The 26,365-nt window shown below is 38.7% G+C and overlaps 1 protein-coding gene across 1 annotated transcript in view; it reads left to right on the forward strand.

The window, feature by feature from the left end:
• HOMER1 (homer scaffold protein 1) overlaps positions 1 to 26,365 on the forward strand; it is a 121,288-nt gene that overhangs the window by 88,711 nt on the left and 6,212 nt on the right. Inside the window, exons 6-8 of the mRNA XM_004374467.2 lie at positions 18,955 to 19,111; positions 22,784 to 22,894; positions 23,527 to 23,607. Of these exons, the coding sequence (XP_004374524.1) occupies positions 18,955 to 19,111; positions 22,784 to 22,894; positions 23,527 to 23,607 (349 nt within the window). The remainder of the gene's footprint in view (positions 1 to 18,954; positions 19,112 to 22,783; positions 22,895 to 23,526; positions 23,608 to 26,365) is intronic.

Raw genomic sequence — 26,365 nt, forward strand, 5'->3', positions numbered from 1 at the left:
TACTCCCCTTCTGCCTTCTGGGCCTTGTCACTGGACTCCTGTACCTCGTTACTCTCATGGTTTTACTGGGCTGTCCACTCGCAGGCTGATCAGTGAACCTCGAAGGTAACTTTACCAGCATAGTGGAGTAATTTAACTGTACTCTCAAAAGATTACCTTTTTTAGGTTAGATATGAAATTAGTTGCTACAAATCTTGCTATTTTGATACAATTCTTGAAGAAACTCAATATGGCAGCTAGCCTTCCAGACCTATATTTACATAGTTTCTTCTAAGTCTTTAGTTGGTTTTCTATAAATCAGTATAATTACAGAGATATAATTTAACTGGTTGAAAACTGAGGGAAAAATCTTCAGTTATCATAAGCTCATATAATATGGCATTTACATAAGCAGTTCACTAATATGGGAGAAAACAATCTACGTAAAAGCTCCTTTCAAGCTGAGGATAAGTCGTTATTTGGGATGGTTTTCTGACAGCTGTTAATAGATCAAGTAAACCTCTAGAAGCATATTTTAGTACTAAGAGCCTAGTTTTAGTGATTCTAGAATCTGCATTCATCCATAGAAAGCAGGATACCAACCAAACCAAACCCATCGAGTCAATTCTGACTCGTAGCAACGGGCGTGAACTAATTCCCCATTCACATTTATATGTGTTATAAATTACCTTACTTATAAATACAAGCAAGATGTGCTGTCCTCCATCTCTGCAATATAAAGTCTCTCAGCTTTGAGTGTTTAGTGCCATGGATGTCTATTATTTTCATATCCTCAAAAGGAAATACAGACAGCCTTCCTACTTCATTAGTCCATCCATATTTATAACCAGTCTGCATTCTGAAATAGGTTTTACAATTTTTGCTATGCTATGTAAGGCCTTTGGAACATTAACTTGAATCTACATAATCCATACTTCAGCAAACTATCCAGGGATTTGATCCCAGCTTTCATGGTTTCGTTTTTGATTAGTATAATCTGATTGTCTCTGATTTTTATTAAGCTATATTCCAGCCTAATTGGAAAGGGCTACTTTTTCATTCATGTAGTTTTCAGTGCCCTTTGCATGGCATTCTCAACACCTTTCTGTATGACTGCATACTGCCAATTGTAGATGAGGTGATGGAGTGGAGGAATAACACGTGTGAAAAGAAAGACATTATGGTTTTGATGGGAAGACCTTAAGGCACGAGTCTTTAGTTCAAATCCTAGCTCTGTTGGCAGTATATGGAAGACAGAAAGTCTTCATCCATTGCAACAGTTGGGTTTAATCGTCTAGGTTAGTTAATTCAGTTATTTAAGCTTGTTGTAAATGAAGCGCAAGTCACTGGTTCTGTTACCGTATGTGACTGTTTACTTCACGCAGAGAAAAACTCAGAGTTGTAGATTACAAATGAGGATGTTAGATGAAGGGAAACTGAGTTTATGTATGGATATGCTCAAATCTGTCACTGTTAACTGAAAAAATACCACAAGGCAAATATCCTGCTGACAGAAATTTCAGTTGTTTTATCTTCCTTTAGCTAAAATGGATAACTCGCTGAATTAATCTGTAGTTGAAGTACAGCCAGACTTCATTCCCTTGGCCAGTAACGTTGGTTCTCAGAGTTATAACAAACTTATACATCCATCCATGCTGATTAGGCAGGCTTGAGGGGGAAAGCTAAAAAAGGCTTCTCTTGATAATAGCCAATAAATCAGTGGTGGACCAAGCTATTATTATTAATTCTGAGCTCTATTCACTTATTATCATCTCCCCTTCTGTAAAATTTATTTGCATAACACTTTTTTTAAATCAGGGCCTATAGCTTTGTATATTATTTATATAGCTTATATATGCAGTTAATAAATGAAGTTGGTGATGATGATGATTCTGCCTCACAAACAATAACAGTAGCAAATAAGATTTTATTCATACTGTTACTGACCTGCTTAAGTAGTTGATTTAAAGTTATGTTTTTTGATCCTGGCCTCTTCTTTAAAAACAAATTTAAGCTGAATTGCAAAATTCTCTGATTCTAGGTATCATATACTGGCCAATTAAATAATTGATTACAACTGGTTTCTAAAAGATGAAAAGTTTTCATAACAGGAAATTTGGAAACAGATTTTACTATGAACTTTTCCATATATTTCCACCGAATTTCAACTTTGGCAAAATTTATGTTAATAGCATCTTTTCATCTTTTCATAGTCCTTAGAGTGATTTCTTTTTCTGTTTTTTTAATGTCCTTGGCCAACAATACTAAATATTGTGCGAAACAACTTTTAGGATGAGTTTTCCTCAAGTGACCTACTTTGCAAGGAAACAGAGGTGTTTAGTGTTCTGTTCTGTTGTACATAGGGTCACTATGAGTTGGCATCTACTCGATGGCACCTAACAGTGATGACAGAGACATTTTAACCTCTGAAACTAAATCAGATCATAGATGGACAGATAAAAATATTCATATCTGTCTTGAATAAATTATGATTATAATGCTGTTACCCAGTAAATAAGAGGACAGATTTGAAATTAATTGGTCTCACTCTTTGCAAAAGATAGATGCATATTCATAAGAGTTGAGAAAAATAATTTTTCACTTAGTATGTAAGGCTGTTTTCGTGAAGACATCTCCCCAGTAAGATAAAGCTAACATCATGCTATGAATAAATTTCCAAAGAAAGCTTTCAGTCATTGATCAGTTTTTCTAAGAGAAACCAACACAGATAATTGACTTGTATGAAGATGGTAGATGCATAATTCACAGTATCACCTTGGGTAAATGCTTTTCTTTTCTCACCCATAAACTAGCAATACATCCACCGAACAACTTTTTATTCACTTCCCTTAAATCTGGTTCCTAACCCTCCAAATTCACTGGTGTAGGGAAGGCATGGTTTACATTAAAATATTTAAAACACCTGTAAAGCAGTTTCAGGCTTTCAGAAATATCTTTGAGTAAGAACTTGGTATCCATACCTCTTACCTTATAGAAAATAAGCTGCTTTAAATTTTCAAAAGGAATCTCTTTGGAGATTTGAGAGCATCATGGGTTGGGGCAGAAACCCTGGTGGCATAGTGGTTAAGAGCTACGGCTGCTCACCAGAAGGTCGGCAGTTTGAATCCACAAGGCGCTTCTTGGAAACCCTATGGGGCAGTTCTACTCTGTCCCACAGGGTCACTATGAGTGGGAATCAACTTGACGGCAACAAATTCGGTTTTTTTGGTTCTTATTTATGGGTTGGGCTGTCAGCAAGAGTAAAAAGTTGAAGTGAAATTGGGTCTGCCTGTGGCTCCTTTATACTTGTATTTCCATTCCTCAGCCTCAGCTACATTAGGGCACATGGCAAAGACCACAGAAGATTCTGTGCCAGGCAGGTAGTGTATGGATGTTATAGTACAGAGTCATCTCCAGTGAGAGCTACTCTTCAGCATTTAGAGTAGGAATGTTGCTGTTACTGCTAGCAGCACAGCTATGGGAGCCAAGGGATTTATGAGTCTCTCCATGTTGTTGAAGGAGCCCTAGTAGCACAGTGGTTAAGTGCCAGCTGCTAACGGAAAGGTTGGTGGTTCGATCCCACCAGCAGCTCTACAGGAAAAAAGACCTGGCAAACTGCTTCCATAAAGATTTTTGTTGTTAGATGATGTTGAGTTGGTTCTGACTCATAGCGACCCTGTGTGCAACAGAACAAAACACTGTCAGGTCCTGCACCATCCTCACAATTGTTGCTGTGTTTGAGCCCATTGTTGCAGCCGCTGTGTCAATCCATCTCCTTTAGGGTCTTCCTCTTTTTCACTGACCCTCTACTTTACCAAGCATGATGTCCCTCTCCAGGAACTGATTCCTCCTGATAACATGTCCAAAGTATGTGAGATGAAGTCTTGCCATCCTTGCTTCTAAGGAGCATTCTGGCTGTACTTCTTCCAAGACAGATTTGCTTGTTCTTCTGGCAGTCCGTGGTATATTCAGTGTTTTTATAGTCACTGGTTTTGTCAAATTTTCTGGTGTTTTAGCTACAATATTGTGGTAATTAGTATTTGTGAACCTGTATCAATAACTTCTTTGATAATGAAGTAGTAATTAAAGAAAACAAGGAGTGATATATGATAACTATGATTACAAGTAACATTAGTACAAAAAACATTACTAACAATTCTGTATAGTCTGGTATGGGAGGAAGTCCATGGGGTTGGGTGACACCATGAGTTACCACCCTGGATGACACCAACCCTAGTGATGCCACTGATTCAATCCATAACATTCTACCCTTTAGCCTGCCAAAACTCATGTCCTTCCCACATGTAAAACACATTTACCTGATCACATCATCTGAAATTCTTAAATCAACTCCAAGTCCAAAATGTCATCTTCTGAATCACTTAAATAAAATATGGGTGAGACTTTAGACATATTCCATCCTGGGGCAAAATTCCTCTTCATCTGTTTACTTGTGAAATCTCAACTACAAGTTATCTGTTTCAAAATACAGAGGTAGAACAGGTACAAGGTAGACATTTCCATTACAAATGGAGAAATTGGAGGGAAAGAAGGGATAATGGGCACCAAACAAATCCAAGACTCAGCAAGACAAACTACATTAGCTCTCAGGGCTTGAAAATAATCCACTGTTCTCTGAGACCATCTGGGCAGTGGCCCCACCTTCCAGACTGTTGGCCACACCCTCTGAATTCTGGGTGGAGGCTCCGAGGCCCTGAGCTTCAGCTCCGCTTTCCAGGCCCACTGGGATGGCAATTCTTCTCCCTCTGCTTCAGGCAGCCCCATTCTCTTGAGTCCATCTGCGTGGCGACCCCACCTCCTTGGCCCTGGTAAGCCCTGTTCTTCTGCCCCTTGAGCATGGAAGTCCTGCCCCCTCAGCTTCAGGTGGCAGCCCTGTCCCACTGGCATACCTTAACGGCAGTCCTGCACTACAAGTTGGTGAAGATCAGACTCTTTGAAACCTAGAAGTCAGTGGCCCCACCCTTTGAGATCCAGGAGACCAAGGCCCCACCCTTTGAAACTGAGAAGGCCGTTTCTCGTGCTGCTTCCAACAGTTCTGCTGATCTCTGAGCTGCTCCAGGGATGATCGTTTTCTTGGAGGACAACAGATGTGGCTCCTTTATCCTGTTGCCTGCCTGTAGAATTTCAAGAGGCAAACAACATTCACTCCTTTCATTCTTTCTCTAGCCCCTTCAGCCTAAATTCATGGATTTTCTGCTTTGGTAGTTGGTTAGATCCATCAGTCACAGGCTTAATCTTTTTAATAAAAGACTGTGTAGCCACGTCCTTGGTGAACATTCTAGGACACGTGTCATTAGTTTGTACAACAGAATTTTCCAAATGTTTAAGTTCTGTTTTCATTTTGCACAGTTCATTTTTAAGTCCATCTCTTTCTGTCATGGATTGAATTGTGTCCCCCAAAAATATGTGTCAATTTGGTTAGGCCATGATCCCCAGTATTGTGTGGTTGTCCTCCATTTTGTGATTGTAATTTTATGTTAAAGAGGATAAGGGTGGGACTGTAACACCCTTACTAAGGTCACATCCCTGATCCACTGTAAAGGGAGTTTTCCCTGGGGTGTGGCCTGCACCACCTTTTATCTTACAAGAGATGAAAGGGAAGTGAGCAGAGAGAGGGGACCTCATACCACTAAGAAAGCAGCGCCGGGAGCAGAGTGCGTCCTTTGGACCTGAAGTTCCTGCACTGAGATGCTCCCAGACCAAGGGAAGACTGATGCATCGCAAGGACCTTCCTCCAGAGCTGACAGAAAGTCTTGCCCTGGAGCTGATGCCCTGAATTTGGACTTGTAGCCTACTAGACTGTGAGAGAATAAATTTCTCTTTGTTAAAGCCATCCACTTGTGGTATTTCTGTTACAGCAGCAATAGATAACTAAGACACTTTCCCCTTGCATTTTACTGTAAGTGGCAAGGAGAAACCACCCTTTAAGATTTTGCTTAGAAATCTCATCAGCCACATACCCAAGTGCATCACTTGCTGTCTCAGTTATCTAGTGTTGCTCTAACAGAAGTACCACAAGTGGATGGTTTTAACAGAGACAAATTTATTGTCTTCACAGTCCAGTAGGCTACAAGTCCAAATTCAGGGCATCAGCTCCAGGAAAAGGCTCTCTCTCTCTGTCGGCTCTGGAGAAAGGTCATTGTGATACCTCAGTCTTTCCGTGGTCTGGGAGCATCTCTGCGCAGGAACCTCAGGTCCAAAGGACGCACTCTGCTCCCAGCACTGCTTTCTTGGTGGTATGAGGTTCCCATGTGTCTCTGCTTGCTTCTCTCTTTTATATCTCAAAAGAGATTGCATTAAGACACTAATCTTGTCAACCTCATCAGTATAACCTCATCACAATGATAGAATTTACAACACATCAGGAGATCACATATAATCTCATCATAGTGGTAGAGTTTACAACACATAAGGAAATCACATCAGATAACACAATCATACAATACTGGGAATCATGACCTAGCCAAGTTGCTACACACATTTTGAGGGGACACAATTCAATCCATGACATTCCACCCTTTGGCCCCCAAAAAATCACAACCTTGCAACATGCAAAACATATTCATCTCATCATATCACAGCAGAAGTCTTAACTCTAAGTCCAAAATCTGAAAATTCCTCTTCATCTGTGAAATCTAGAATACAAGTTATCTGCTTCCAAAGGTACAGTGGCAGAACAGGCACAAGCTAGACATTTCCATTACAAATGGGAGAAATTGCAGGGAAAGAAGGAATAACAGGCACCAAGCACGTTAACAGAACACGTTACATTAGCCCTCAAGGCTTGAAAATAATCCTCTGTTCTCTGAGACAATTTACACAATAGCCCTGCCCTCCAGACTCCGGGTATTGGCCACAGTCGCCGGATTCTGAGTGGAGGCCCCTCGGCCCTGGGTTTCAGCTCCGCCTTCCAGGCCCACTGGGATGGCAACTCTGCTCCCTCGGCTTTAGGCATACCATTCTCCTAGTGCTTCGGAGTTACAAGTCCACCCTTAGAAACACCAGAGGCCATGGCTCCACCCTTTGAAACCCTTGAGGTCATGACCATACCTTTTGAGACTGAGGCAGCTTAGCTTCTTGTGTTCCTTGCCTCTTCAGCTTCTGCTTCCTGTGGCCTCTCAGGCCTCACGCCCTCATCTGCCCTACTGGGACAAGTGTTCCAAAGCTCGGTAGCTCCACCGATTAAGTGCCTGGAGGCACCCCACTCTGCCAGGAAGCCTCCAGCGCACAGGCACTCAGCTCTCTTGCTCCGTGGTTCGGCTCCAGCACCGTCTCGGGCTGGTCCCCTGGTTCTGCTGCTGCTGGTTCTCTGTTGCTGCCCCTTCTGTGCTGCTGCAGGTTCTCTGCCACTGCTGGTCCTCTGCCGCTGCCACACCTCTATCCATTCACAGTTTCAAAACCGATCCCACATTTTAGGTATCTGTTAGAGCAGCACCCCACTCCTGGTACTTCTGTTAGAGTGGCACTAGATGACTGAGACACTTGCAAATTCTACCTTCCAACATACATTTGAACATAATTCAGACAAGTTCTTTGCCACTGCATAAGAAGCATCACTGTTCCTCCATTGTCTAATCACATGTTCTTCATTTTCTATTAAAGCCTCACTAGAAGCATGTTTAATGTTCACATTTTAGCAGCAGTCTGTTGCTGGTGTCATATGTATTCTCTAAGATGATAGAGACTTTCTCTGTAGCTCTTTCCACTTCCTTCTGAGCCCTCACCAGAATTGTCTTTGATGTCCATAGTTCTACCAGGTCTCTTCAAGGCAATCTAGGCTTTTATTATTAGGCACCTTCCAGTCTCTACCCATTACCCAATTCTAAAACCACTTCCACATTTTAGGTATCTGTTGGAGCAGCACCCCATTCTTCTAGTACCAAATTCTGTCTTAGTTATGTAGTGCTGCTATAACAGAAATACCACAAGTGGATGGCTTTAGCAAACAGAAATTTATTTTCTCATAGTTTAGCAGGCTGTAAATCCGAAATCAGACAGCTGGCTCTAGGAGAAGGCTTTCTCTGTTGGCTCTTGAGGAAGGTCCTAGTCTCTTCAGCTTCTGCTTTGTAGTTCCTTGGAGATCTCCATGTGTCTTGGCATTTATCTTACCCAATCTTTGCTCTACTTGATGGCTTGTTTAATATCTTGTATTTCAAAAGAGATTGACTCAAACACACCCTACACTAATCCTGTCTCATTAACTTAACAAAGACAATCCATTCCCAGATGGGATTATAACCACAAGCGTAGAGGTTAGCATTTGCAACACATATTTTTGGGGGACACAATTCAATCCATAACACATAGCAACCCTATCTGTTACAAAGTAGAACTGCTCCATACGGTTTTCTTGGCTGTAATCTTTATGGAAACAGATTCCTAGGCCTTTCTTCTGTGGGTACCACTGGATGGATTTCAGCCACCAACCTTTAGGTTAGTAGTGCAGCGCAAACCGTTTATGCCACCCAGGGACATTCTTGGCACATAATAGGGTTAAGTAAATGTTAGTTGCTTCTGAGTTCACTAGTGGGAAGTAAGGAGACAAACCACAGGCAGGTCCTGAGACAAGGCAGTGTTGTGGAGTACTTGCGTCATCTGTTTTACTTTCATAGACGGGGGTTGACCTCACTGCTGGTACTGGAAGTAATGTCAAGAAAAAGCCTATTACAACCTATTTTTAAATCCTGTTTTAAAACTTTATGTTTTTTTTTTGTTTGTTTATTTTTTTAACTGTTCTCTGTAATTAGACATGCTTAGGAAGTACATGGAGGAGTTATCATTATAGTGACACTGATGATGGTCCTGGGCCCTGGGGGTGTGGGAGAGAGGCAGCCTTCTTAGACTCTACAAGTGACCATTCAAGTAGATGGGTCACTTCACAGATTTAGAAGGTGCATTGCTCATGTATTAGACTCACTCTTATTTTGTTACACAGTCTTTTGAAGTACTTTTTTTTCTTGATTTTACAGAACTAATTTAATGAAGTTTAATACTTTCTCAAAGAGCTTTGACTTTAAAGGAAAACTGTAAAATTCCAGTTTAAGATGCCTTTCAAATAATGTTTTTGGAGTGTTCTGAACTTTCTCATCTGACTTGTAGATTTGAAACCCACAGGAAGCCAGCTGGTCCTTTTCGAAGGAAACTTTACCAGTCACAAAAACAAATAATTATTTTGCCGTTATTCCAGCATTCAGGCATGAGATCATAGAGGTTTTTCAGTATCTCTTCTGACTCACCGGTTATCTCCGACTAAACAATTTAGTGGTTTCAGTTTACTTAAGCAAAAACTATCAAAACTGTACCTATAAAAAAAGGACCAAATTAGCAACCAAAGAACCCTGACATTTTTTAAATAAGTATTCCTGACGTGTAAGATATACTAAAGTAAAATTTTGGTATCAGAATGAAAGTAATCTCAAGATATTAATTACTGCTAAAAATCAGTCTAATGAGGAGGAATGTGATGTCTTTTAGAGAAGAGTAGTAGATTAAAGAAAGGAACATTTTTTCAAAATTATTGTGCAAAGTATTAAAAAATATATACAGTTGAATACATCTGAGATATATGAGATAGCTCACATGTAGAACTTATTTCAGAGTACCCTTTGGAATTTAGAATAAATTGGAAATGTGAAGGATATTCTAATGGAAGTGTTTATATACTGAATGGTGAAAGGAATATATGAAGAAGCTACAAAGAGAAAACGGAAAATTGACAAAAATCAAAAACGTTTTATTTCTTAAGTTGTATTTGACGTTGTGCTTTGGAAAGGTTATTATTAAGGAAGCAGTTCATAAAGTAGAGGAAGTAAGAATGTTCTCTGAAAGATTCAAATTTACAAACCAAGATAAAATTTTGTTAATATTGCAAAATTACCTTAAAAACACATTTACTGACCTTGGGGACAGGGATAAGAAAATGGAGAAGCATGATTATTAAGTCTCAAATTATTATGGGTTACTATACCATTGCGCATAATTGTTATGTACAAGATGCATAAAAATACTTATCTGATATGAACATTTTCTTTAGCATTTATTTTGTTTAAGTATAATCAGTAGAACTTTGGGGCTCTGCATAGCAAAGAAGAAAAAGGTTAATGGGAGTCCACTGGACAGCTTATCTGTAGCCAGATCTCACTACTTAATATACTCAAAGATTCAAGACATGTTCATGGAAATGAGGTAAACAAAAAGCTGTAGTCTATCAAGACTTGTACCTTCACTTTTTTCTGTCCCGTTCCAGAGGTCTCACTTTGGTCTGTTATTTCCCCAAATCTCTTTTTCATTATGACTTGTCAATGTCCCATTCCCTTCTGCATATCCCTGCCTTTTTTAATCCTATTTCCCCGACCTACTTCTTATCGCTATTACCAGTTGCCTGTTTACCTCCTTCCTTTTATTTTTGACTCTCATGTTATATGTAACAACTCTTCTGTTTCCTGCCCACCCAGACTCTTCCGATGCCAACAAATAAAGACGTGAATAAAGCAGCTTAGAGACCATTCTACAGTCAAAGAAAACCTGATTTCCAGCTGTTCTGTTGGTTTGTGATCCTGTGGTCACAGGAAGAGCATCTAGGAGTTCTTTGAATTCCTCCCTCCCCTTTTTTTTTCTTCTGGTTGAGTGATAATATTTTTTTTATTTGTAGTATAATTCACATACAGTAAAATCCTTTTTGATATACTGTTTTATAACAGATTCATAAAGCTGTATAACTACCCCAACAATCAAGGTAAAGAAGAGTTCTGTCACCCTCTCAAAAAATTATCTTATTCTCTTTTGTAGTCAACCCCTCTGAAAGATCCTCAGACCCTGGCAACCACTGATCTGTCCCTATACTTTTACCTTTTCCAGAATGTCATATTAATGGAATCATACTTTAGTTTAGGGTTGGGACTGGTGTGCTGGAGGGATTTTCTCACTGTTCTTACTCCACCTTCAGCTTTTAACCTTTCCTACCTGTTTGTGCCTCAGAAGGGGGTTTGTCTCTCCACTCTAGCTCCTCCCCTTAAGGAAGGATACTATTGCTTGTTATTCACTGCCTCCCAGCCTTGTCATAGGGGCCAGGTGGAATTCTCTTCTGTCCTTGTCCAACCTGAGTTTGGGGCCAGCCCTGTGTTGCTGGGACTCAAGGGTGGGACTTTCTCAGTGATCCTGTTCCCCCATCCCAGTGGCAGGCGAATTTAGCCTGTGTATTTGATGATCTTGTATAGGAGTTTCCTGCCTCTCCGCAGAGGTTGGAGACCTCTAATAGTCTGAGCTCAGGCCTATTTTTTGTTTCTCCCACAAGGTTAAAAACAAAAACCAGTTGCCATCAAGTCGATTGCAACTCATGGCAACCTCATGTGTATCAGAGTAGAACTATGCTCCATAGGGTTTTCAGTGACTGATTTTTCAGAAGTAGATTGTCAGGCATTTCTTCTGAGGAGCCTCTGGGTGGATGTGAACCACCAACGTTTCACTTAGCAGCCAAGCACATTCACCATTTATTTGTACCACTCAAGGTCTCCCCTACAAGAGTAACCAAAAGCAGTTGCCGTCAAATCAGTTAGATTCACGGCAACCCCATGTGTGCAGAGTAGAAATGGACCATAGAGATTTCAAGGCTGTGACCTTTCAGAAGCAAATCACCAGGCCTTTCTTCCAAGGTGCCTTTGGGTGGTTTCACACTGCCAACCTTTTAGTTAGTAGTCAAGCACTTAACTGGTTGCACCCCCACAAGGTTAGACAGTTTTTTGTTTTTTTTTTACCTTTCCCCCAACCATAACGGGTCTTCACTTGTGCCGTGGCTGGGGTGGGGGGGCGGGGGGAGGTGGCGGGAGGACAAGACTTGCTGCCCTTCCCTCAGTGACTTTAGGCTTTTTTGTTCCATAGAGGAGAGGGGCCCTTGCTGGGGCTTTGTGGCTTTCCAACAATGGTGACCTCTGCCTTCTTTCAGGGAGCCCTCTCCGGTCTCCCTCCCTGACCCCAGTCTTTCTCCTGAGCACCTAGTAGAAGTCTGTGGAAAAGGGTCTGCAAGAGAGTGCAAAACTCGCCTTGTATCTGTAGCTCCCAGTATCTTAAATACGCTTTGATAACTATTTTGCTTATAAATAAATGCCATTCCAAGAATGAAATTGTGGAATTACCTTCTGGACACAGGTAGAGAATAAATGGCCATGACACAATCTAGATTTTACCATTGAAATATAGTATATTTTATTGTAAGATTTTTGCCAGTCGTATCTAAAACTTGACTCTCCGTAGGTCTTAAATATCAACCAAATATGAAACTATTGAAAAATCCTATGATGAATTTGGAGAATGTACTATTCTACTTTAAACATATACTTCAAAGGTCATATCTTTTAAAATAATTGATGTGATGTTCCAACTCATAGCGACCCTATGGGACACAGTAGAACTGCTTCATAGGACTGCCTTTTGGTTAGTAGCCAAACACTTAACCACTGTGCCACCAGGGCTCCTTTTAAAATAATTGATGTGGTGTTATTGCTACCTAGACCACTCATATAAAATATTCCTGCCAATCAGCATTAATTTGTAAATTACACCAAAACAAGGCATCTTGTTCAGAAATACTTTTTCCTGAATAAGTTTCTTGTCAATTCTCTAAGAACTGTATTTTATATATGAATTCCCTGTTATCTTATGTGTGTGTATGATTGACCTAAAATGAAGTCAAGAAACTGCACATGAGGATATAAGCAATACTAGTGTGAAATTTCATCTCTAATGTGGGGTTCAAAATTAATATGGTTAGATTTTTATTAGTATTTAAAACTTAATTCTCACATGTTGCAAAATTCACTACTTCTTATATCCATTAATTTAATCATAGGTTGGTGTGTTAATTTCCAAAATACCACAGACTGGCTTGCTTAAAAGAAAAGAAATTTATTGTCTTACAGTTCTGGAAACTAGTAAACCAGATTCAGGCTGAGAGCAGGGCCATATTCTCTCCAAAGGCTCTAGGGGAAGATCCTTTCTCGTCTCTTCTGATTTCTGGTTGTTGTTGTTAGGTGTCGTCGAGTCAGTTCCGACTCATAGTGACCCTGTGTATAACAGAACAAAACACTGCCCAGTCTTGTGCCATCCTCACAATTGTTATGCTTGAACCCATCGTTGCAGCCACTGTGTCAATCCATCTCATTGAGGGTCTTCCTCTTTTTCGCTGACCCTCTACTTTGCCAAGCATGGTGTCCTTCTCCAGGGACTGATCCTTGCTGATGACATGTCCAGAGTGCGTGAGATGAAGTCTCACTATCTTTGCTTCTAAGGAGCATTCTGGCTGTACTTCTTCCAAGACAGATTTGTTCATTCTTCTGGCAGTCCGTGGTATATTCAGTATTCTTTGCCAGCGCCATAATTCAAAGGCCTTAATTTCTCTTTGATCTTCCTTATTCATTGTCCAGCTTCCACATGTATATGAGATGATTGAAAATAACATGGCCTGGGTCAAAGTAACATCTTTGCTTTTTAATACCTTAAAGAGGTCTCTTGCAGCAGATTTACCCAATGCAGTACATCGTTTGATTTCTTGACTGCTGCTTCCATGGGTGTTGATTGTGGATCCAAGTAGAATGAAATCCTTGACAACTTCAGTATTTTCTCCATTTATCATGATTGTGCTTATTGGTCCAGTTGTGAGGATTTTTGTTTTCTTTACATTGATGTGTAATCCATACTGAAGGCTGTAGCCTTTGATCTTCATCAGTAAGTGTCTCAAGTCCTCTTCACTTTCAGCAAGCAAGATGGTGTCATCTGCATAACACAGGTTTTTATTGAGTCTTCCTCCAATCCTGATGCCTTGTTCTTGTTCATATAGTCCAGCTTCTCAGAGTATTTGCTTAGCATACAGATTGAATAGGTATGGTGAAAGGATACAACCCTGATGCACACCTTTCCTGACTTTAAACCACGCAGTATCCCCTTGTTCTGTTCAAACGACTGCCTCTTGATCTATGTACAGGTTCCTCATGAGCACAATTAAGTGTTCTGGAATTCCCATTCTTCGCAATGTTCTCCATAATTTGTTATGATCCACACAGTCGAATGCCTTTGCATAGTCAATAAAACACAGGTAAACATCTTTCTGGTATTCTCTGCTTTCAGCCAAGATCCATCTGGCATCAGCAATGATATCCCTGGTTCCATGTCCTCTTCTGAATCTGGCTTGAATTTCTGGCAGTTCCCTGTCGATATACTGCTGCAGGCGCTTTTGAATGATCTTCAGCAAAATTTTACTTGCGTGTGATATTAAATGATATTGTTCAATAATTTACGCATTCGGTTGGATCACCCTTCTTGGGAATAGGCATAAATATGGATATCTTCAAGTCAGTTGGCCAGGTATCTGACTTCCAGATTTCTTTGCTTAGAGAAGTGAGCACTTTCAGCACTGCATCCATTTGCTGAAGCATCTCAACTGATATTCCATCAATTCCTGGAGCCTTGTTTTTTACCAATGCTTTCAGCACGGCATGGACTACTTCCTTCAGTACCATCGGTTCTTGATCATATGCTACCTCTAGAAATAGTTGAACATCAACTAATTCTTTTTGGTGTAGTGACTCTGTGTATTCCTTCTATCTTTTGATGCTTCCTGCGTTGTTTAATATTTTCTCCATAGAATCCTTCCGTATTGCAACTTGAGGCTTGAATTTTTTCTTCGGTTCTTTCAGCTTGAGAAATGCCAAGCGTGTTTTTCCCTTTTGGTTTTCTATCTCCAGGTCTTTGCACGTGTCATTATAATACTTTACTTTGTCTTCTCAAGCCGCTGTTTGAAATCTTCTGTTCAACTCTTTTACTTCATCGTTTCTTCCTTTTGCTTTAGCTACTCAACGTACAAGAGCAACATCCATTAATAATTGGAACATGGAATGTACTAAGTATGAATCTAGGAAAATTGGAAATAGTCAAAAATGAAATGAAATGCATAAACATTGATACCTTAGGCATTAGTGAGCTGAAATGCACTGGTATTAGCCATTTTGAATCATACAGTCGTATGGTCTACTATGCCAGAAATGACAACTTGAAGAGCAATGGTGTTGCATTCATTGTGAAAAAGAACATTTCAAGATCTATCCGGATGTACAACACTGTAAGTGATAGGATAATATCCATACGCCTATAAGGAAGACCAGTTAATAAGACTATTAATCAAATGTAACCTCCAACCACCAAGACCGAAGATGAAGAAATTGAAGATTTTTACCAACTTCTGCAGTCTGAAATTGGTCGAACATGCAGTCAGGATGCGTTGATAATTACTGGTGATTGGAATGCAAAAGTTGGAAACAAGAAGGATCGGTAGTGGGAAAATATGGCCTTGGTGATAGAAATGATGCTGGAGATCGCATAATATAATTTTGCAAGACCAACGACTTCTTCATTGCAAATACCTTTTTTCACCAACATACATGGTGGCTATACACGTGGACCTTGCAGGATGAAATACACAGGAATCAAATTGACTACATCTGTGGAAAGAGATGATGGAGAAGTCAGAACAAGGCCAGGGGCTGACTGCGGAACAGACCATCAATTGCTCATGTGCAAGTTCAAGTTGAAACTGAAGAAAAGTAGAAGTCCACAAGAGCCAAGGTATGACCTTGAGTGTATCTCACCTGAATTTAGAGACCATCTCAAGAATAGATTTGACGCACTGAACACTAATGACCGAAGACCAGACGAGTTGTGGAATGACATCAAGGACATCATACATGAAGAAAGCAAGAGGTCATTAAAAAGACAGGAAAGAAAGGCCAAAATGGATGTCAGAAGAGACTCTGAAACTTGCTCTTGAACGTCGAGTGGTTGAGAGGTTTGTTCAAAGCCACGTAAATAATTATTGAGATAACTGTGAGGTTGTCTGAGTTATGGATTTAAAATTTGAACTCTCAGTGGATTTTGCTATATAGAGAGTATAAAATAAAACCTAGTGAATTAAAGTACAAAATCACCCTCATTTTTGTTCTTCTTCCTTTTAAGGACAATTGGTAATTTTATTTATAGTTGTGTAACTTCTAGCAAATGGATTTTAGAAATATATGTTCCGTATCATTTTTTATTCTCTTTGATTTTCAAAAGGATTTCATATTTGCATATGTCAAGTGTTTAAATTAGTTCAATAAGATTTCAGCTGCCATTTTTAAGTGCCCTGTGAATGAAAATCAGATTGAAGAGTCCATTTAAATAAAACTCATCTCTTTCGGGTAAAAATTGGTAGGTGGTTAAAAAAATGTGTAATTCAGTTAGAGCAGGTGAATTGGTGCATGTTTTGCTCAGCAAATCTGAATCTGAATAATCATTCCACAAAAGAAGAAATGGAGAAGAGCTTTCTTTTTGAGGATAGAATTGGGTGTTAAATTAATAGCTTTAGCATATTGTTTGATTCTGTCCTTTCGGGTTCTGATGAAATTTTCTCAAGTAGTGAACTTTAGAATTTTTTTTTAACTTTTCATTTTAAACTAATTTTAGACTTACAAAAAAGTCACAAAAACAGTACAAAGAGTCCTGGTGTACTCCTCACCCAACTTCCTTTAATGTTAACATCTTAAATAACGATAATACAATGATGAAAACTAGGAAATTAACGTTAATAATATTGATACAATACTATTAACTAAATTATAGACCTTATTTGAATTACATCAGTTTCCACCAGTATCCCTTTTCTATTCCAGACTCCTACTATTCAGGATCCCACACTGCATTTAATTGTTATATCTACTTATTGTTGTTAGCTGCTGTCAAGTCGGCCCCCAATTCATGGCAACCAGATACACAACTAAATGAAAAATTTCTTTTATAAGGATCAGCACAAAGCTGGTTCCTATGAGGTGGAGGTTAAAGATATCCCAAATGTCCAACTTTTCCAGGCTGCTGTGCCACTCCATCATCTCTAACATCAACTACTCCCTCTCCCCTCAGTACTCTCCCTACTGTCTTTGGGTTGCCTAATTCGCTGCAAAGTCTCATAGAACTCACAAACCATATGAAGGAAATGGCTCACACAGTTGTGGAGGCTGGCAAGTCCCAAATTCGTGGGTCAGGCATAGGCTTCTCCCTGGCCCTCAATCTCTGCCCAAAGGCACTCAGCTTTCTCGCTCTGTGGTCCGGGATGCCCACTGCACCCTCTCCTGCGGGTCTCTCCTTCTTGGTGGCGATGAGTTCTTCTCTTTCCTGCCTCTGGGGTGGCTCATTTCAGGCTCAGCAGGATGGCAAAACTAACGAATCTCCTTGGTGGGCCACAATTACCCTATCTCACAGCCCCACCCAATCATCTGAGTGGGAGTTACAAGACCATGGCTAGAAAGGCCACACAAAAAGCAATCCACTTCACCACAGCAACAGAATGAAATGCTGCCTGGCTCTGTGCCATCCCCCAAGATTGGTTGCAGATCAGGCCATTGGATTACAATCCATAGGGTTTTCGTTGAATGATTTTCAGAAGTAGATCTCCAGGCCTTTCTTCCTAGTCTGTCTTAGTCTAGAAGCACCACTGAAACCTGATCACCATCATCACAACATGCAAGCCTCCGCCTACAGACAGATGGTAACTGGGCTTGAATGCGCGTTGACCGTGAATTGAACCCAGGTCTCCCGCATGGAAGGGGATAATTGCACCATTGAGCCACCACTGGCCTCTGTATTTCTACTTAGTCTCTTCCACTCTATAATAGTTCCTCAGACTGCCTTCTTTTTCATTATTTTGACATTTTTAAAGAGTACCAATCGGTTCTTTTTGTAGTGTCCCTCAATTTAGGCTTATATGGCGTTTTCTCATTATTACATTGAGATTATGCATTTTAGGCAAGAATACCACAGAAATGATGTTGTATCCTTCTAAGTGCATCATATTAGGGGGTTCACGATACCCGTATGTCTTATACTGGTGATGAGCTTTAGAAATTTTGCTGATAAAAACTATGTATCCATTCTTTCATATATTTTAATTACTATAAAATACATATATATATCCGTCAGAATAGAGATAAGATATTCATTCTTTCTGTGACGTAAATGACCTATCAGACACAAAAAAATGGTCATTAAAGAAAGCTGTAAGCATCACTAGTTAATTAATGGGACAAGGATAGTAGAATTGCACTAATAGAAATAGAGTACTCAATAATGAGAAAAAGAAACAATCTTTTCTTTCAAATGAAGCAATTCTTTCTTCATTGGAAAGTTAAGAAAGGAATTATCAAGAGAGGGGTCTTCCCAACTAACTGAATTATCTTTGTAATAGAAAATGGTCTTGTAGAGATACTTAACTTTGGGTAACTTATCAAGTAGAACATTAAATGAGGGAAAAGGTGATTGCTTTAGTTTCGTTCTTTACGTGACCTTGGAATTATATCAGAAATAAGTCGTTAGAACCCATTTCTAGATCTAGGCTGCCTATCATATGATCTGAAATCAATTTCTTGCAGCAAATTTTTGCATTTATGACATTTTAAAATGCAGAATAAGATGAAATAAATCAATATCAAAAGAAATACTACGTTACATGTTTCAAACGTTATTGATATTGAAGCACCCTATTAAGTTTCATTATAAAATGAAACCACTTCAGGCTTTGATACTCTTAAAGAATATAGCACATTGTTAGGTTCTGCTTGTAGGTGTTTTTCAGAATATAATGTTTATTCCTCAAAGGAAAATGGGCAGAAACTCTTCTGTAGATATCTACATGTGTCATAATGAAGGTTGGAACTATTCCACATTAAGCCTGCTATTTCTGCTTTTTGTATGTCTTTATTTGCTAGGTTTACTTCACTAGGAACATTTCAGTGAAATACTTGTGCTTTTATTCTCTTTTTGGGTTGTCTTCGAAACATTCTTGGACTATAAACCCTATAATAGAACTGAGTACTGCTGTCCCTTCAAAGTTAGAATATTCAATGTAATGGATAGAATTTTCTTTTTATTTTATTTTAGTTCAGCCATCAGCAAACATTGGGAGGCTGAACTGGCTACCCTCAAAGGAAATAATGCCAAACTCACTGCTGCCCTGTTGGAGTCCACTGCCAACGTGAAACAATGGAAACAGCAGCTTGCTGCGTATCAAGAGGAAGCAGAACGTCTGCACAAGCGAGTAAGTTCAGGGCTGCTGTGCATAGGAATTTGCAGCTAACAGATTTCCTTATTCAGAAGAAATTTGCATGTAGATTCAGCACAGGGACATCTTAAGGGGCTATGCATGGGTTGTCAGAACGTATATGGGTTGTATTATATAGCTATATAGTTAAAAATACTTTCTACAGTTTATGGGAATGAAGATTATACAGTTTTTCGTGTTAAAAAGATCTGATTTCAAATTCTGATTCTGGAACTTATTAGCTATTTGACATTTGGTAAATTATTCCCTTGTATGAACTCCGTATTTTCATCTGTAAGCTGGGAATAATAATATACACTCTGTACAATTGTCGTAAAAATTAAACGAGATAATTGATTGGCATGTAGTTGCACCGAGTCAGTAGCTGCTTTTATTATTTTATTTTTATTATTGTTGTTTTTGTGTTTTTTTTAAGAAGGAATATAATTTGAAAAATACAGGTAGAAAAAGAAAATCAGAAATTTTAGTTAACTCACATATTTATAATTTTTGGCACTCTTCTTTCATTCCTGTAGATCTAAATTTCCATCAGGTATCATTTCCTTTCAGCCTGACTAGCTTCCTTTAGCATTTTTTGGACTGCAGGTATACTGGCTATAAATTCTCTCAGCTTTTGTATACCTAAAAATGTCTTTATTTCACCTTCATTTTTGAAAAATATTTTTTGCTAAATGTAGAATTTTAGGCTGACTTTTTTTTCCCTGTAGATTTTAAAGATATCATTCCATTGTCTTCTGGTCTCCATTGTTTCTGATAAGAAAGTTATTGTTCTTACTGTTTTTCCTCTATACATAATGTGTCATTTTTCACTGGCTGTTTTTAAGATTTTTTTTTCTTTATCACTGATTTCCAGCAATTTAACTAGAGTGTAGTGCCTCAGTATGATTGTCTTTGTATTTATTCTGCTTGAGGTTCACTGAGCATGCTAGATCTGTGGGTTGCTTCTCCCCCCTACCCACCTTTTAATCATATTTGGAAAAATTCAGCCAGTATTTTGGCAAATGTTTTTTCTGCCCCATTATCTCTCTCCTCTCTTTCTGGGATCTAATTACACATATGTTAGACCACTTGATATTGTCCAGTTAATACTGTTCATTTTGTTTTCCACCTTTACTCACCACGTGCTTTCAGTCTGAATGATTCCATTGGCCCATCTTTAAGTTCACTGATCTTTTATTCTGTTGTGTTCAGTATGCTATTGATCCTATTGAATTACTTTTTTTGGATTTCAGATTTTATATTTTGCCATTGTAGAATTTTTTTTTGGAAGTTATTTTACAATTTCTAGATCTCTCATGAAATTTCCTGTCTGTTCACTCATTCATTTTCCTGTTGACTCTTCAATGTTTACTATAGTTATTTTAAAGTTTTTTTTCCTTCTAATTCCAGTGACTGATCTTTTGTGAGTTTTTTCCTATAGACTAATTTTTATCTTGACTACAGATTAAGTTTTCCTGTTTCTTCCCATGTCTAGTCATATTCGATTGTATATTGGACATTGTGAATGAGTTGTAGAGATTGTAGATTCTGTTATCTTCCTCTGAAAAGTGTTGAGTTTTGTTTCAGCAGTTAAATTACCTGTGAATTATCTTCAGTTTGTGGAGGTATGGGTTTATGCTCCATTAGGGTTAGTTCATTTCAGTGTTGCTCTTAGTCCTAGGGTGAATCTCTTCGTCCTGGGAAGTCTATCACTAAGGTCTTTATTTTCTGATGTTTCAGTGGAAAGCTTGAGGTATTTACCAAGGCTCTCTAATTTGACAGGACTCAAACTTCAAACAGACTTCTCTGTGATAAGCACTACCACAGCTTAGCTTTTTCAGCTTTTCAGCTGTTTTCCCATCCCCTTGAATTCCGTGGGTTCTCACTGTGCATATTCAGTTAAGGGGTCAGCTAAAGATTTGAGTGAAGTCTATGTGCATATTTGGGGGCATCCTTTCATATAGTTTCTTCAGTTTCCAGCTGTACCAGCTGTTCTGAGGAATTCTAAAATCCTTAGGCTTTTTTAGGGTAATAAGACTGCGGGTTTCTGCTTGACTTCAACCCAAGGAACCCAGACAGACTGGAGAATGCCTTCTGCAAAAAAGATATGTAAATCCATATCTCACTCAGTGTGATGGCTTTCTTTCACTTTTTGCCTGTTTTGGTCACTCACCAGAGCCTTCAAACAGCTGATTTTAAACTTTGTTCAGTGTTTGCAATTTTTATCTGTGGGAAGGTTAGTCCAATAAAAAAAATACCCCATTATTATCAGAAGTAGATCCCCTTTAAGGAATTTATTATCTTTTTGGACAAATAAAACTAATATATAGTAAACAATAAAAAAATAATTCCCAAGAGATTTGAACAGATGTTCAATTTTGTGGACCAGAGGATAGGAGAAACTTTAGAAAAGGAAAAAAGTGATAGAGGTGGAGTGACAGAATGTGGACAGTAATTATATATTTGGGAAATATGTGGAGAAAGGTTTACTCCATTTCTTTAATAGCTAGTATTTACTATATCCAAATCCACCAAAATGTACTGAGAACCTAATGTGTGCAAAGAGCAGTTTTAGGGTGTGTGCATGTGTTTATATTGACTTCTGTCTATATTGACTCTGTTTTTGGATGGTATGTCTTGACTCTCTTCTCAAAAAAATATCAAATGCTCATTAAAAGTTCCTATATTGTTCTTTGGGCCCTCAGTAAATTCTTATTGACTAAAAAACTGTTATCTTTCACCATAAGAGGCACTACTGATGTGAAGTCCTTCTAATATAGAATGATTTAAGTTGTATTTTAAGCATATCTTTTCTTCCAGATTCTTTTACCTTTTTGAATTGTATTTGAAAAAATTCTCAGTTCTGCAGGGCAAGTTTTTAGAACCCATAATTAATTTGAAGGCTACTGATAGAGGGGCAGATAACTGTATCTGATTTTGAATATGTTTTCAGAGAAAATTTTTAAAGACCATCTTTATACAGATTCTCTACTGTCATTAATCACTTAATTTAAGCTTTTCTAACCTTTCCATTACCAAGCCTTGTAAATAATTATTTCCTTTAGTTTTTTCTTTGTCTTAAATTTATATCTTTAAAGAACTTATTCATTCTATTTGAATGTCTTGATATTTCTCAAAATTAATTGAGCTTATTATATCTTCAGCAAAAAATCCTTGTATCTTAGTAACCTAGTGTTGCCATAACACAAATACCACAAGTGGGTGGCTTTAAAGAACAGAAATTTATTTTCTCACAATTCGGGGGGCTAGAAGTCTGAATTCAAGGCATGGCTCTAGAGGGAGGTCTTTCCTTGTTCTGTTTCAGCATCTCGTAACTCCTGGCATTCTTGGAGTTCCTGGGCTTGTAGATGCATCTGTCTTCATCTGTCTTCCAACCTCTTTCCCCCACCCCTACCCACACCCCCTTTGTGTCTAATCTGTTCTTTTTTATAATGAAGAATTGATTAGATTTAGAACCACCCCCCAGCCCGCTTGTGTGTGATCTTATTAACATGACAAAGAAAACCCTATTTCCAAGAGGATTACATCTACAGCTATAGGGGTTAGGATTCTAAGCATATTTGCGGTGGTTGGGGAAGGGGCACAGTTTAATCCATAACACCTTTGAAATTATCATTTAATTTAACCTGTGTTCTCATTTAATTTTAGGTGACTGAGCTTGAATGCGTCAGTAGCCAAGCAAACGCAGTGCATACCCATAAGACAGAATTAAATCAGACAATACAAGAATTGGAGGAGACACTGAAAGTGAAGGAAGAGGTATTTGCTACTTTTCACTCATCTGTAATCTAGCTAATGTAGAGTCTGTGTCACATTTAAAGATACTTGTGGAAAAGTTGTATACTTTTTTAGGGTGATATTTTCCTTGAGTAGTATGAAGCTTGTTCGTATTTCCCCATCCTTGTTTCTCTTGGTATGAACTACAGTAATGCAATCAGGCTGAAATGCTGCCTGTTGCCTTTTATATGAGAGCTACATTCATGTCATCAACATATGATCAGTATCAAAACCATTAGAGGTTAAATGAATTTTACCAGCGATTGCTTTCTCTGATTTCCAGTCAAAAGATTCAGTATCCCAGGAAAAGAAGTATACCCGCAAAGCCTGAAGCAATCTTAAAGGGTCACTGAGTTTAGATGGTTGTTTCTCAGCAGTGCTGTCCCCAGCCTACCAAGTCAGACTTGCTTGTTCCTTGAGCTTGTACTGAATTAAACAACACACCTACGAAGGGATTATTGGATGAACTCATCTCTCTAAAAGTCAGAATAAATGGATGCTTTTTAAATCATCTTTTTTTTAGGACGGGGACAATAATTTCAGGGAAACTTAAGGCCTTCCCTTTCATTGATAGAGTTTAATTGTTGTTAATGACATTACGCTACCTTTTCCAGGAAATAGAAAGATTAAAACAAGAAATTGATAATGCCAGAGAACTGCAAGAACAAAGGGACTCTCTGACTCAGAAACTACAGGTGAGCTGTAATAAATTTTTTATTCATTTCTGCATAGAGAGGCATCCGTCAAATCTTTCACAGTGATGACTTTTTTCCTGAAATTCCATATTGTGAGTCCTTTGTCATTTTGCTTTTCCAAGATTTCCGATTCATGCTTAATCTTCAGTATTTCAGAAATTACTTGAATAACTTCACCTGGATAGCTTATAATCATCATAGATGGTTATTTATAAATGACCTTTAGTAAATTTTGAAAGTGTCTACTTCTAGCATAAAAATACCCTGAATTTAAAGAAAAACTCTCAAGTGGATTTCATTCAGTATGGGAACTCCACTCATTTTTTTTTAACACTAAAATAATATATCAATTATAACAATGGTTTTGCCCTAGGAGAAGGAGCACAAATTAGTGCGCATTTTCTTTCTCCAGCCTGATTAATATTACTCACTTTTTCTGCATAAATAGCATGCCTCCTGACTGTAATTTACATCCATCCATCCTGTATCAGTGGTAATCAGCCATGGTTAGGGAAGATTTTTGGAAATTAATTACCAAAGTTGTCTTTTGCTAGCTCAGGTTCCTTTTTTACATCCCTGTGGCCAGCTGCCTCAGTAAAAAAGTGTAAGGAGCATTTTAGGGTTTGAAATAGAAATAAGTGCTCGTGTGGAGTAAAGAGCCATTAAGTAGAACCTGAAGGCCCAGGATTAGAAGGAGGACCTAGATTACTGTATTTTTACACAAATAATGTGCACCTTCTACCTTTGATTGCCTCCCAGACCCCACAAGGTATTTTCATAAGTGCTGTTACGCCAGTTTTTTTACGTGTTGCTGTAAAAAAAAAAAAAAAAATTAGCATAGTGCAATTGAGAAAATACCTCGTGAGGGGAGAGAGCAGCTGGCAAACAAACATAGAAGGCGAACGTTATTTGTGTGAAAATATGGTACAATAAGAATAGCCAACATTTATTGAGTGGTATGTACCAGACCCTGGGCTTAACAGTTTACTTGTATTATGTCATTTAATCCTTGTAATAGTCATAACAACACATTTACTCTCCCTAGATGAGGGAACTGAGGCTTGGAGAAGTTAACTTGTCCAAGCTATGTTCAAATGGAAATGGTCAAATTCTAAAGCCTGTGCCCTTGACCACCAAACTCTGTGACAGTAGGAGCCCTTCATGTAGAAAACCAACTCCTTATATGAAATGAAATATTTCCCTGCCTCTCCTCTCATCATCACTGGCATTCAGCAGTCTGGAGAAAATGAGCTTACTTTTTGGTTTCCTTTATTAAATGTTTTAGTTTCTACAGTTTAATAATTTTCAACTGCGGGCAGTTTTGCACACCAGGGGATCTTTGGGAAGGGTGCTACTGCATCTGGTAGGTAGAGGGCAGGGGTGCTGTTAAACGTCAGATTACCAGCCCAAAATATGAGTAGTATCAAGTTTGAGAAACTCTGGTATAGAACTAAAATATGAAGCATGTGATCAGGGCTGGGGGAGATTCAGTCTAGTATATCATTCTTTTGTTTGTTTTGTTTTTATTTTGGCTACCGTTTTTTGAGTCCCTGCTGAGTCAAGCATATGTTAAGCACTTTACGTATATTACCTCTAATTCTTACATTAACATAGAATATTTACAATATGGTGTGGTATCTTAGTTTCCTAGTGCTGCTGTAACAGAAATACCACAAGTCGGTGACTCATAGTGACCTTATGTCCAACAGAATGAAACACTGCCTGGTCCTATGCCATCCTCACGATTATTGCTGTGTTTGAGCCCATTGTTGCAGCCACTGTGTCAATCCATCTCATTGAGGTTCTTCCTCTTTTTCAGTGACCCTCTACTTTACTAAACATGATGTCCTTCTACAGGGACTGATAACATGCCCAAAGTACATGAGACCAAGTCTGTCCATCCTTGCTTCTAAGAAGCATTCTGGCTGTACTCTTCCAAGACAAGATTTGTTCGTTCTTCTGGCAGTGCATGGTATATTCACTATTCTTTGCCAACACCATAATTCAAAGGCATCAGTTCTTCTTTGGTCTTCCTTTATTCATTGTCCAGCTTTTGCATGCATATGAGCTGATTGAAAATACCATGGTTTGGGTCAGGCACGCCTAGTCCTCAAAGTGACTGCTTTTTAACACTTTAAAGAGAGGTCTTTTGCAGCAGATTTGCCCAATGCAATACATCATTTAATTTCTTGACTGCTGTTTCCATGGGCATTGGTTGTGGATCCAAGTAAAATGAAATCCTTGATAACTTCAGTATTTTCTCCTTTTATCATGATGTTGTTCATTGGTCCATTTGTGAGAATTTTTATTTTCTTTATGTTGAAGTGTAATCCATACTGAAGGCTGTGGTCTTTGATCTTCAGCAATAAGTGCTTCAAGTCCTCTTCCCTTTCAGCAAGCCAGCTTGTGTCATCTGCATATCGCAGGTTGTTAATGAGTCTTCCTCCAATCCTGATGCCGCCGCGTTCTTCGTATAGATCAGTTTCTCGGATTATTTGCTCAGCATACAGATTGAATAAATATGATGAAAGGATGCAACCCTGACGCAAACCTTTCCTGACTTTAAGCCATGCAGTATCCCCTTGTTCTGTTCAAACAACTGCCTCTTGATCTATGTACAGGTTCCTCATGAGCACAATTAAGTGTTCTAGAATTCCCATTCTTCACAATGTTATCCATAATTTGTTATGATCCACGCAGTCGAATTCCTTTGCATAGTCAATAAAACACAGGTAAACATCTTTCTGGCATTCTCCCC

The sequence above is a fragment of the Trichechus manatus genome, unplaced genomic scaffold, assembly GCF_000243295.1.
Source record: "Trichechus manatus latirostris isolate Lorelei unplaced genomic scaffold, TriManLat1.0 scaffold00029, whole genome shotgun sequence".
NCBI classification, from domain to species: domain Eukaryota; kingdom Metazoa; phylum Chordata; class Mammalia; order Sirenia; family Trichechidae; genus Trichechus; species Trichechus manatus.